This window comes from Mastigoproctus giganteus, chromosome 8 (genome assembly GCF_048544385.1).
Source record: "Mastigoproctus giganteus isolate SK-2022 chromosome 8, ASM4854438v1, whole genome shotgun sequence".
NCBI classification, from domain to species: Eukaryota; Metazoa; Arthropoda; class Arachnida; order Uropygi; family Thelyphonidae; genus Mastigoproctus; species Mastigoproctus giganteus.
The window spans coordinates 217,577,192-217,590,993 of NC_143582.1; the positions used below are offsets into that span (position 1 = coordinate 217,577,192).

General features: G+C 35.4%; 1 protein-coding gene across 2 annotated transcripts in view; it reads right to left on the reverse strand.

The window, feature by feature from the left end:
• LOC150082290 (endoplasmic reticulum lectin 1-like) overlaps positions 1-13,802 on the reverse strand; it is a 163,643-nt gene that overhangs the window by 119,108 nt on the left and 30,733 nt on the right. For both annotated transcript variants that reach the window (XM_090380106.1, XM_090380107.1), the window contains exons 2-3: positions 9,178-9,447; positions 1,701-1,790 (exon numbers count right to left, since the gene is read on the reverse strand). In XM_090380106.1, coding sequence (XP_090236232.1) covers positions 1,701-1,790; positions 9,178-9,351 — 264 coding nt within the window. In that variant the 5' untranslated portion in view covers positions 9,352-9,447. The remainder of the gene's footprint in view (positions 1-1,700; positions 1,791-9,177; positions 9,448-13,802) is intronic.

The following is a 13,802-nucleotide window of genomic DNA, read 5'->3' on the forward strand; positions in this document are numbered from 1 at the left end:
AAAACAAAACAAGCAATATTCACTTCCAACAGTGCAAAAGCGCAACCCCTGGCCTAAGGAGATGCTCCCCTCACACCCTCCAAAGAAAGCACACCACTTTTTGTAAATGAACAATCATTTTATCATTTGTAAGTAATTAATCACTTTATACCAGTCTCGGAATATGGCTGCAGTAACCCATGCTGTGCAGCTGCATCTCAAAAAGATGAGGAGATGGTCCTTATTTTTCTCCTTTTGCACATGGGAAAAATACAGACACCTTCATCAAACCTATGCTTGTGTCTATGTTGGATTAGCTGGCCCATACACAAGCATGAGTTTCATGAGTCAATATTCAAAATGGTTGCTGCAAAAAAGAAGTCAACTTGGCCACTTTGAATCTCGGAGAACTTTTCTCATTCTTTAAAATAAAGGTTCTAAAAAGGCAATTCCAAATAAGACTTCTAAAAATCACTTCCAAAACAACCAGTCTTGTAGGTGTGTGTTTCTTGTTTACAATCTGTTCTGTTTTGGTCTTCCTAATTCTTTCTCATTTAGGCTGTCATTCATTTTAGATTTTGATCTTTCCTTCTTTCTTATCACCCCTTCACAGGCTTAATTTTCAAAAGGAATTTGAAATGTTATCAGACGAGCAAGATTTTCAAATAAACATTTTGCTTAAAATTATGCTTGTTGTTGTTGTTTGTTTGTTATTTGGTTTTTAGGAGCATTAGCAACTAAGGCCATATTGCTCCAGGAATATGCGGTGGTCATTCCCTTGACCTTTCCACATCCTCCGTATTTGGTGGTGACGGGCTCGAACCCCGGTCTAATCAAGAAGCGTGTGCTACGCACTGCTGCTCCTTCCCACCTGGCTACGGAGGTGTCCATTAAAAATATGCAGTTAAGTGCTTATTATTAATTTTTAGAATACAGTCGTACTGTTTTCTACTAATCTTTTTTCTTGGTAAATAATAGTATTGGGGATGGGGAGTTTTGTTCTTCCCCTTGGAAATTTTTGGTGCATTGGCAGTTCAAGTCACAATATATCTGTTTTAACAGTACTCTAGTTCATACAATTTTGCCATGTATGATGTTTATACTAATATGTTTTTGTGGGCTGATTTTTATGTTGTGTGAAATGAAAAAAAAGACTGAATAACTCATGGGAAACCCCACCTATGCACCTTCCTGAGAATAGCCACTACAGTCCCAAATGAAGAGGCATTTAAAACTTTAAACGGGTTGACGTGTACTTAAGTTAAGAAAGGATAGCTGAAGAACGGATATAACACAATTTTCTTAGAATATACTATCACCAAAAAGTGCAGACTTTGTGTAAATTTAAAGCTGAATTAGATAAATATGTAGAAGTAAACAAGTAAGAGGAGAGGTAAGAGCCACATTATTTTTTTTTTTAAATAATTTTTTTATGCTGCTATTCATAATTCTAGCTTTCATTGCACTATTTTATCTATCCTAATACTATTTGCAATTCTGGGTAAAAAAAAAAAAGTTTAAAAATACAATACAATTACTCCATTACAAATCTTTATCAATAAGTTACTCCTCAGAAAATTAAACAGCTTTTTCCATAATATCAACTACATCAAAAAAGTAAAGAAAAGCAAATGTAAATCAACAAATATAAACAAAAATATTTTCCAGAAACAGTGAACCAGAACCTTTTTTTTTTTTCTTGTTAAATAGTTTGTGCTTACATTTTCAGTAGAATAAGTAACAGGAAGCACACAGTAATATTTCTCATTATTTGCTGAAGTCATCCAGAGAGAGTTATCTTCTTTTGTACCCTAAAAATTAACACACATTCATTTTTACATATTTTCCTATAAAATAATCAGAACTGCACACTTCTTTTTTTTTATTTTCTTTTTATTAGAACCTACTATTAATAATAAATTTCAAACAAAATAGCATAACAAATTAATAAATGTATCAAAGAAATTGAAAGAATGACTTGCTGTACTGTGAAAAACTTAACTTCAAATAAATATAATCTCTTATTATATCCAAATATCTTAATGCAAGTTTAGTGCATTAACTGACATCAAGCTAAAGTAATTTTAGGTAGGTGAAAAAAAGCGAACAATGCACTGGTTTAATAGCTAGAAATCATTCACACTGAACATATTTTGTACTACTTTGAGCAGCCTTAAGAACTTCAGCATAATTTTTAATTTTCTCAGAAAAATCTAAACAATTATCTTTAAAATTGAAGTAGATCATTAGTTTGCTTTTTATGAGTGAAACTGAACATCTATTTCGCCCGTCCCTCCACTTCGAGTTCATTACACTAAAAATCCTTTCTGACTTTGCCGAAATCCTTGGCACTTAAAAAACATACAAAATGACCTTGAAAATATTTGAATGCTTAAAATCACACCTTTTCAAAATTAAATGCCACTGACTCAAAGTACTCGAACAAGTTTTAAATTTTTCAGAGGTCGACACAGTATAAAAATTTGTTTTTAGTACTGAAACCTCATCAAATAAATCATTCATATCCAACTTTAGTTTTTCTATTAATTTCAAATATTCTGCTACTTCAACAAATGAGTCATAGTTAGGACAACCATTTTTAAAGCTTAATTTGCTGAGTTTCAAAAAAGGGGTATTTTCATTAAAATTAAATTTCTTTCCTAAATATTTCAATGCACCATTATAAAATGTTTTAAAATTATTTATTGCTGTGCTTTTAAACTACAGGGTCTAATCTCTTAAAATGCTGATGACCTTGATACCCAAAGAATTCTAATTCTTGATCAATATTAATGATTCTTCAATAAATTTTTTAGATCATTCATTATATAAAAAATATCACTGGCACACATTTCATTCTTTTCAAGCTCTTTTATTGCTTTGCAAATTATTTCGATAGCATACATTGAGAAAAGAAAATATAATTCTATAATTATAGGGACCTCTGTTGAATTTTCATTAATTTGAAGGATTTTAAAAAACTGTTTGGAACAGTCTTTTGGTTTGCTTACGAATTAAAGGCTCAAAGCCTTCCATGAAAACAAAATTTGTTCTATACATAGTTGTAAAGAAAGCCATCTAGTTGGTATGTGCCTTAAAATTTCCTTAAACTCTGTTTTGGCAAACTCATGAAATTCTTTAAGGTTATCCCTTCTTTTGGCTGAAACAGAAAATTGATCATATATTTTCAAGACAATATTTTCTATATCAATATTAAATTACCGAAGCATATTTAGATAAATTATGAATAATGTGAGCATGGTAGTTTGCTTTAATTACATCTTCATTTAATTTCTTAATATTTTGGAATAAGGATTTATTACTCCCAAAATTACAATTTGCATTGTCTGCACTGAAACTAGACACCCTTTGCCAATCCAATCCTAAATTACTCATTGAATTTTTTAGGCATTCAAACATTCCATCTGTACTTTTCATCTGCATTTTCAAAAAAAAAACAACTAAATAGTTTGTAGGACCATAGTCTTTGTTGAAGTACTGAATTGATGACAGAAACATTTTCATATACTTTCTATTAGAAGCATCAATCTGTAAACAAAAAAATAATGGTGGATCATGATGTTTTAAATCATCCAAAACAATTTGCAAACAAGTTAAAACATTACAAACAATGGTGGCAGATTTAGTTCTTCCACATGATATTTTTGGTGAAATTTTTGAATTATTGTAAAGTTTAGAGTAATTGAATGATAAATATGAGTTATTTCAGCTGCAGTAACTAAATTCTCTTCTTTTGTATTCTTTTTCACAAGAAACCTATCAAGAAGGTTTGAAGAATTTGCTGATTTTTGAGCCGATTTATGAGCTTGTGAGTCTTTATGCTAAAATGCCTATATAACCAACTTTAAATATATTTCTGCATAGGAGACATCTTGCCTCATGAGGATTATTTGTTGAAGCTAACCATTCTTATTCTTGTTCCCAATTTTTGTTATAAGAACAAAGCCTTTTCTTCTTTTTTGGAGGAAATTCCATTTTTGATGGCTAAAAAATAAAATATGTTTGTATATAACATGAAATATGTAGGTGCCTATAACCGTATAAATGAAATAGATAAATATTTCTTTGTAAAGTTATAGGAAAAACAGTTTAAACAGAGGCCACTGAACTCCATATTATAAAAAGTGATTTTTCCGATACCTACGAATTTATTAATTATCTACCAGTCGCACGAATTTCATGAAAATTAGATCACGGCCATACAGGTGCAAGTTTTTATGCTTTGTCAAAAAATATAATTTCATCGAGAAGTATGAAGTTAAGTGCATGGTGTTCGTGAAACTACATATATGAGTGGAAGAGGCTAGAATAGGTTAAGATTATCTCTTTATGATTCATTTCTCAGTGGCAGATTTTGCATTTGAGGGGGTTTTTAACATATCCCCTGGTAAACTTTGGAAATGAAATTGTAATTTTTTGTTGGTTTGGGGGCCCTGCGCATGTGGGGTTCAAAACATATGCCTGTGTGGAAATCTGCCACTGCCATTATGGGGCACAGGCATTGAAAAATGAAAATAAAGGACAAAGTGCCTCCCTTTTCATTTCAATAAAGGACAAGGACAGTTTGGCTAAAATAAAGAATTGTCTTTTGAAATAAAGGACATCTGGCAACCCTACTTCCAACTAATGACTTCATGATCACTGCCTGCCAATGGTTCCTGTACTGATTAGCATTAGTAGAGGCATTTGATGCAAGAAAGCAAGCTTATGCAGCATCAGCGCAAAAAAAAAAAAAAAAAACCCACTTCCACTTCACCCCTCTATTCGTTCAAAATACCTGTCCAGCTGAGCCTTAAACTTATTTAGGCTATCAACCTCCACCACAAGGGATGGAAGTCTGTTCCACCAACCAACCACCCGCTGGCTAAAGGCAAATTTCCGCACGTCTATCCTACATCTGTCTTTCCTCAATTTGAATTTATGCCCTCTCAGGTGATTTTCCTGAGCTAGAGGAAGAATCCCATCAGCATTGAGCATGCTTAAACCATTCAAGGCTTTATACACCTCTATCAGATCACCTCGCTGGTGCCTAGTCTCCAGACACTGTAATTTGCAAAACTTAAGCCTTTCTTCGTAAGAGCACCCCTTTGTTCCATTCACTAATCTTGTTGCCCTTCTCTGTACTCGTTCCAGCAGCTCTACATCCTTCTTGAAATGAGGCCTCCAGACCTGTATACAGTACTCTAGGTGTGGCCTGACCATTGCCTTATATAATGGAATAATCACCTCCTTATTCCTGCTGGAAAAATTCCTGTATATCATTGACAATACTCCATGAGCTACACTTGCAGCCCGTCTGCACTGCTCAGAGAACTTCATATCTGCCTGCACAACCACCCCCAAGTCCCTTTCATTCTCTACCACTGTCAGTGTAGTACCACAGAGTTGATACGTTGCTCTGGGGTTGCTGTTTCCCATGTGTAGTACTTCACATTTGTCAATGTTAAACTTCATTTGCCACCTCTCAGCCGATCTGCTCAACCTTTCCAGATCCTGTTGCAGCAGCATAGTGTCAGTAGTGTCCTTGACAACCCTGCCAACCTTTGTATCGTCTGCAAACTTGGACATTAAGCCCGATATACCATCATCAATATCATTTATAAATACAGAAAACAATAATGGACCCAACACTGAGCCCTGAGGGACTCCACTAATAACATCAGTCCACGATGAGCAGTGTCCATTGATTACCACTCTCTGTCTTCTCCCCCTCAACCACCCCTTTATCCATAGCAGCAATTTGCCTCCAATGTCACACTGCTCCAATTTGTGTAGCAGTCTTCCATGTGCAACAGTATCAAAAGCCTTTCTAAGATCCAAGTATATAATATCAAAGTTATTCCCTGCATCCAGTTCTTTTGTGACTGCATCATAGTATCCAATCACGTTGGTCAGGCAAGACTTCCCCTTAACAAAACCATGCTGTGTCTGAGCTATAACTGAAGTCTTGTCTAAATGATCCTGCAGTGCTTCTTTAACCAGTGCCTCCATTAATTTTCCTGGAACAGAAGTTAAGCTCACAGGTCTATAATTACTTGTGTCAGCCTTTGATCCTCCTTTGTGAATTGGGGTCACATTTGCACATTTCCAGTCTATGGGTACCTCCCCTGAGTCCAAGGAAGCTCTCATAATTATGGCTAAGGGTTTGCTTACTTCCTTTGCTGCCTCCTTTAATATAACTGGATAGATCCCATCCACCCCGGGTGCCTTTCTTGTGTTTATCTTCAACAGTTTCTCCTCCACTTTACTTCCAGTTATTTCAAGATTCTGTAGCTTACTGCTAGAGTTGAATACACCTCTGGCATTCCCCTCGCTGAATAACTTCTCATGTGTGAATGTCGATGCAAAATATTCATTTAGTTTGTTAGCTACCTGAGCAGGATCATCAACACTTGACCCATCAATATCAAGTGGACCAATCTGATTCATCCCCTTCCTTCTAGAGTTTACATAAGTAAAGAACTCTTTGCTGTTTTTCTTTGCATCCCTTGCCAAGGATTTCTCGTAATCTGCCTTCGCCTGCCTAACCTCCTTTGTAACTTGGTTGCATATCAACTTGTATCTATCATAGGCTTCTGCGTCATGTGTTAATTTGTATGTATCCCATGCATTTTTCTTCTCTGCCATATGCCTCATTAGTTAATCTGACATCCATTTTGGCCTAAACCTTGAACAATATTTCTTAGTTGGTATGTAAAGCCTAGTAGCTTCCAAGATAAGTTCTTTGAATGCTTCCCATTTTGAATTTGCTGTTGGTAACATCATCAGTTGGTCCCACTGTATAGAATTTAAATACTGTCTCAGTCCATCGTAGTCGCCTTTACGGAAGCAATAACCCTTCCCTTTACCCCTAATGGTAGTTACCTCTTTGAGTAAATCCCACTTCAGCACACTGTGATCACTGCCACCTAGTGGTTCATTTATCTGCAGATTCTTAATGCATGAAGAATCACTGCTGATAATCAAATCAAGAGTATTACTCCCTCTAGTTGCCTCCCGAACATGCTGATGTAGAAAACAATCATCCAATAAATCCACAAAAGTCCTGCTAGTGTGTGAGTAACCAGCCCCCAAATTCCAGTCAATATCTGGGAAATTAAAATCTCCCATTATAAGACACTCTGATTTACTGGCCCACTCTATTTCCCTGTACAGTTCCTTATTATACTCATCAGAGTCAATAGGCCTATAGCACACTCCTACTCTCAATTTTGATCTCCCAATGTTTATGTCACACCAAACTGACTCCACACTGCAATGTCCAGCGATGTCGACTGGCTTCACTTCCTTGGTTTTTATGTGTTTCTTAACTAATAGCATAACCCCTCCTCCCTTCCTATCCTGTCTATCCTTTCTGTAGACGTTGTACTCCCCAAATTGCAGTTCTGCATCCCTTATATCTGTGTGACACCACGTCTCTGATATCCCAACAATATCTGCCTTCGATGTTTTGAGCAATACCTGATTCATGGGTAATGATCAGGTCTAGCATATTCTTACCACGAATATTTTCTCTAACAGGCTGGTACAAATAATAATAATCTAGTTTATTTAAAATTTTGTTCCCACTTACTGCAATCAATTAGGAATAAATTGAAATCACCCATAATAAGACACTTACACTTGCTTGCCCATTCCCTCTGCATGTACAGACTTTCATAATATTAGGTCTTGTTATCTCAAGTACAACAGCACTGCTTTCTTAACCCTTCTGCAAGTGAGCTTCTGGACAGCACACTCAGACTATTTTTTTTTTTTTTTTTTTGAGAAACAGTAAAAAATTGAAAACTATGAATATAAAATGTTTTTAATATAATTTTTTTTCAATGGTTTGGCAACTGTGCATAATCCCAATATAACCAATGTAAAATGGCATTTAGAGTGGTTTCTCCTCCAATTTTCATGGCCTTTAGTACTAGTGGGTGGAAGATATTATGGAGTGACAAACTTCATTACATAATCTTTTGGTCTAGAAGATTCATTTGAGCATATGGCAACTGCCTGGACAGCACTTCATATGGTCAGTGATATGGTTCTTTGGTGTGTTTCACTGACCATGAAATTTAGTGGAAGTAATCTAATGATATGGGTCTGTTTCACTTGGCTTGGACTTGGTCTATTTATCATTGTGCTCTGTTTGTGGACAATGACATCACAAAGTTGGATTGGTTGGCAAAGATCAGACCCCAGGTCTCAAATCCAACAAACTCATATGACATGAACTGAAATGTCAAATTGGGCTTTGGCCAAAATGGCCTTCTTCTGAATAAATCACAGCAGCTGCTTTGCAGAAGAAATGGAGCTGAATTCTGGCTAATGTCTTCCCGAAATTGGCATAAAGTATTTTCTCTAGTCTCCAATGACATAGAGTAAAAAAATATGTGGAGGTCCTAAAGTCTTGAAACTTTATTAGACAATTGGACAGACAACTTGAGTAGTCAAGACCTACTAATTTTTGTAAAATCAGACAAATGCTAATAATTTATTGTAATTTTTCCTTGTAGAGGATCTGTGATCTCATTATGGATTTAAAATAAACTTTGTGGATTTTTTTTGAACAGGGTAGTATGGACTATTTTTGGAAATTTTAAAGAATATGAAATTCCATGACTCCCCATGCAAGGATGTAGGTCAAAAGCTGGCTTTTTCCTTCATCCTCCTTCTATACGATTGCAATTTCAACACCTTCTGAATTATACCTCACCCGGGTGCAGCCGTTCCTGAAGAAAACCCCAGGTAAGAGTATTCTTCTGCCTTAAAATATATAATATTCCTAAAATTTCATATTCCTTTAAAATTTCCAAAAATATCCCATACTACCCTTTTCAAAAAATCGACAAAGTTTATTTTAAATCCATAATGAGATCACAGATCCTCTACAAAGAAAAATTACAATAAATTATTAGCATTTGTCTGATTTTACAAAAATTAGCGGGTCTCGACTACTCAAGTTGTCTGTCCAACTAGTCTCCAATGGATGACTAGAGGAAACATAGGCCTCATTAAGCAAGTGACAATTAGTGAAACCACTGTACTGTCACAGAGGACTCTACAAGTGCAACACCAGCATTATTAACATGCCTTATTGAGAACTTACCACTAATACAAATTCACTGAATCTAATAATCATGTCAATTAAATAGTATATAGCTCCTAGTTACAATAAACAATACTTACCCTATATGGGTTTACATCTGGCTGTTCTAAAGAATAAAAACTATCAGGAAGAGTTTTCAGAGAACCTGGCCAATGTAACCGAAATACAATGCTGTCATCGAATTCACTAACATAAGTGCTTTCCATAAGCACATTTTGCAATAACGAAAACAGTAAAAATTTCAGAAACCACATTTTTTTGCAGAGTGAAAAACACACTTGTCATCACTTGAGTTTAGCCAACCTGAAATTAAGTCTGCTGTCTTTTTTCAGATATCAGGATGCCATTACCTGAATAGATAAAGGTGATTCCTAGTTAGTTAGGTTCATTTTAAAAATTGTGCAATTTCAACATTAGTAAAAAGCATTTCTTAACAATCAACAGAACTCCACTCTATAAAATCACTGTAAGCAAAGCCAATAATTATATATATCAAAAATAACAGATTTAAAAAAAAAAAAAAACATGTTACACATTTAGTTTTGACTACTGTGTGATCCCTGATACAAATAAATCTAGATGGTATGTGATTCTCATTAAAGTACAAATGTTATCACTTTTATAAACCCTTTTGTGGGGAAGTTTCTTTCAAGAATGGTAAAAAAGTATGTACATAATACATATACAGACATGTTTGTTGATAGTACATAAAAACAACTTCCAAAACACATACACTAAACTCCTGTTGTGGCACTTTCAAAGGGACCAGACCCAAAGAGCACTTTAAGTGGGAAAGTGTTATAAGCACCCCCCCCCCCCGACCTCATAGGATTGACCATGGGAACAGAAGAAAAGTGCTAAAACCTGGATAGCATTATAAGCAAGAGTTTTATAATGGGAGTTTACTGTATATACAGAATAACTCAACAGAGCTCGCATTGAAAATTCTGCATATAATTTTATGAAAGGGTTAACAGAGGCTTGAAGAGGCAAAAAACCACATTTGATCTCTAGAGCAAAGCCATGTCATCTCTTCTGTCACTTGGAAAGGGTCATATCTTTAGAGGTTATGGCAGGCATCATTGTAAGATCAAACATTCTTTACATTCTAAATGTAGAGCTTTAAAACAGTTTTCTCAGACCAGTTGCTAAATAGTTCACTGAACTATGCTTAACAGTAACACACTAATAGATATCCAGTTCATCTGGTGTACAAGCCAGCTGTGGCTGGTGGTAGTAGTAATAGTAGTAGTGGCATATGATGCAAGAAAGCAAGTGTATGAGCTTATGCAGCATCAGCCAAAAAAAAAAAAATTTACACTATTCCCTCCAAATGCCTGTCCAGTTCCTCCTTAAATTTATTTAACCTATCAACTTCCACAACGACAGATGGAAGTTTGTTCCAGCAATTAACCACCCGCTGGCTACTAAAGGCAAATTTCCGCATATCTATTCTACATCTGTCTTTTCTTAATTTGAATTTATGCTCCCATAGGTTCGTAATCTGAACAAGTGGAAGGATCCCATCAGAATTCAGCGTGCTCAACCCATTCAAGGCCTTATACACCTCAATCAGATCACCGTGCAGGTGCCTAGTCTCCAGCCACTGCAATTTGCAGAACTTAAGCCTCTCTTGGTAAGAGGATCCCTTCATTCCACTCACCAATCTTGTTGCCCTTCTCTGTACACGTTCAAGCAAATCTACATCCCTTCCTAAAATGAGGCCTCCAGACCTGTGAGAGAGTAGTGTGTATGCTGGGAGGGGTCCCTGCTATGGGCACATTAAGTCAATGCACTGGGTGTAAGTGTTGTGTGTATACCATATCTAAAAATTCCAATGATCATACAGGCAGTCTTCCCCCCCCCCCAATGTTGACCTCATCTACAAATGCATTATGAACAGTCTATAACTACTGAAAAAAGTTTATCTGTGAAAAGAAACTGAAACTTTCAATTCATTTCACAAATATACAGTTGTAGGCTTGGTGATATCCATTTCTATTTACAATCTGCCAGGGACTTCACTTATTCTTTATGAAAAGAATCTCAATTATCAGTTACCTCAACATCCACTCCTCTATCCTAACTATTTGCTCTCATTGCTTTGTACTTGTCTGTCTGATATTCCCTGCCAGAGGCTTTCTAATGTAGGATATCCTAAAAATTTCTTTACCCCAGTCTGTCAAATTCATTTGTTGCCTCTACCAATCACTCAAAACTTTGTGATGTCCTTTGAAATTCTACTTTCAACAAACTAACCTTCTTAACAGTGAAGTAGTGGTAATTTTTAATGTTCAAAATTGCGACTGGCTTAAAATACAGAGTTGTACAGACCCAACTGGCAGAAATACCCAAGATTTTGCTATTACTAATAACCTTACATAACTTGCTCATTTACTTATTACAATACCTGCCAATCCTAACATACACCTAATACTCTTGATCTTTTCCTCAAAAACAATCATGTTTAAAGTAAATGTTAATATTAGTCATCGTGAATGTATCTCAGAACACGAATTGGTGGTTTCTTCTCCAATGAAGCCTGTGTCCCACAACCATCCTTAGGCTTGTGTTGTTTAGCACAACAACACTACAAAATGAGATAATCTGTGTGATCTCTATTTCTCTTTTCCTTGGAAAGGTCAGAGTTAAAGAAAAAGCTGACATGACAACTAAGAAACCCAGTTTCGTCACTAGTGTTTCACAGGTCAATATAGCAGCCCACAAAACACTGGTTTCAAGCATTATTTTACAGAACAGATCTTATTGGTTGAAGGAATGTGATCAAGAATAACAGTCCAACCAATCATATCCAGTTTCCATTAGGCAAAATTAAGTTACATGGAGAGCATTGCATAATTAGTTTTTTATTCAACATCAACACAGCAACCCTTATCTTTTTTAATTGATCACAGAAAAAATACTTAAATATTCAGACTGTTTATTCATGAAAATATTCTGTTTATATTATGGAGCTTTGTTTGCATGCAAGATTATTTTAAGTCAGGGACTCACAGCAATCATGTAGTAACGTGGCAAATTTAACATCTCATGCTTTTTTGATTTGTGCTGGTTTGGTACATAAATTAATTATAAATGATAATTACTGTAACATATAGATAAAAATTAACCACTTAGGGAAACATAACTTTAAATTTTTACGAATTAATTATAAATCAACCATCAAATACAGCGTTTGGCATGTTGGATAGACAACTTGTGTAATCAAGATCTGCTAATACTGTTTTCTTCATTTTCCATTGTGAATTGCAGCCTTTCATCTACATTATTCAACTCATGAAAGATTGTATTTATGGTATCTAGTTTGCCAATGAGCAGACAATCATCTATGTACCTTCTATAAAATTTAAGGGATGGGGAAAGAGTACTTGGAAATGATGTTATTCTCTTATTTCCAGAAGGTAAAATTCAGAGAGATGTCCACTTGTGGAACTGCCCACTGGTACTCAAAATACTTGTTAGTAAAAAACTCCTTCGTAGGTGAAATAATTGGCAGATAACAGTAAGTTTAGTAAGTTTTTTATGTCAGTGATTTCTAATTTTTGTTCTGCTTTTTGAGGATGTACATTTGTATATAGTGATTTTATATCAAAGGAATATAATTTGTCATCGAGTTCTAATATTATATTGTTGACTGACGAAAATAGGTGTTCCGTATTCTTTATGCAATATTTGGAAAAATTCATTAAAGGTTTTAGTAAGTCAACTACAAATTTTGCCAAGTTCACTGTTGACACATTTTTGAAACTAACTATGGGCCTTAATGGTTTGTCGGATTTACGTAACTTAATGACACCAAAAATGTAGGGCGAACGTGTTGCATGGCCTAAGAGGGCTGTGTGAAAATTGCTTGTAATCTTTTTAATTCTTTTTTGATTTTTGATCTGATGGTGGGAATAGGATTTTTTTCTAGTTTCTGGTATGTATTTGTATCTTGTAGGAGGTTTGTCAGTTTGTTGTCATAATCAGATTTGTTTATTAATACTATTGAGTCGCCATTATCAGCCTTTTGAATAATGATGTTTGTATTCATGGCTAATTTTTTGATGCTCTGAAACTCCTCATTTGAAAGGTTAGGAGTAAGATTTTGTTTTTTATTTATCTGTTTGCTTAATTAGTTTTATTCTATTACTGTGGCTATGTAGTAGTAGTAGTAGTAGTGGCATGTGATGCAAGAAAGCAAGTGTATGAGCTTATGCAGCATCAGCCAAAAAAAAAAAAAAAATTACAAAACAATCCCCTCTAAATATTTGTCCAGTTCCTCCTTAAATTTATTTAACCTATCAACTTCCACGACAGATGGAAGTTTGTTCCAGCAATTAACCACCCGCTGGCTAAAAGCAAATTTCCGCACATCTATTCTACATCTGTCCTTCCTTAATTTCAATTTATGTCCCCCTTAGGTTTGTAATCTGAACAAGTGGAAGAATTCCATCAGAATTCAGTGTGCTCAACCCATTCAAGGCCTTATACACCTCAATCAGATCACCTCACAGGTGCCTAGTCTCCAGCTGCTGCAATTTGCAGAACTTAAGCCTCTCCTGGTAAGAGGATCCCTTCATTCCCCTCACCAATCTTGTTGCCCTTCTCTGTACATGCTCAAGCAAATCTATATCCTTCCTAAAATGAGGCCTCCAGACCTGCACGCAATACTCAAGGCACGGCCTGAACATTGCCTTATAAA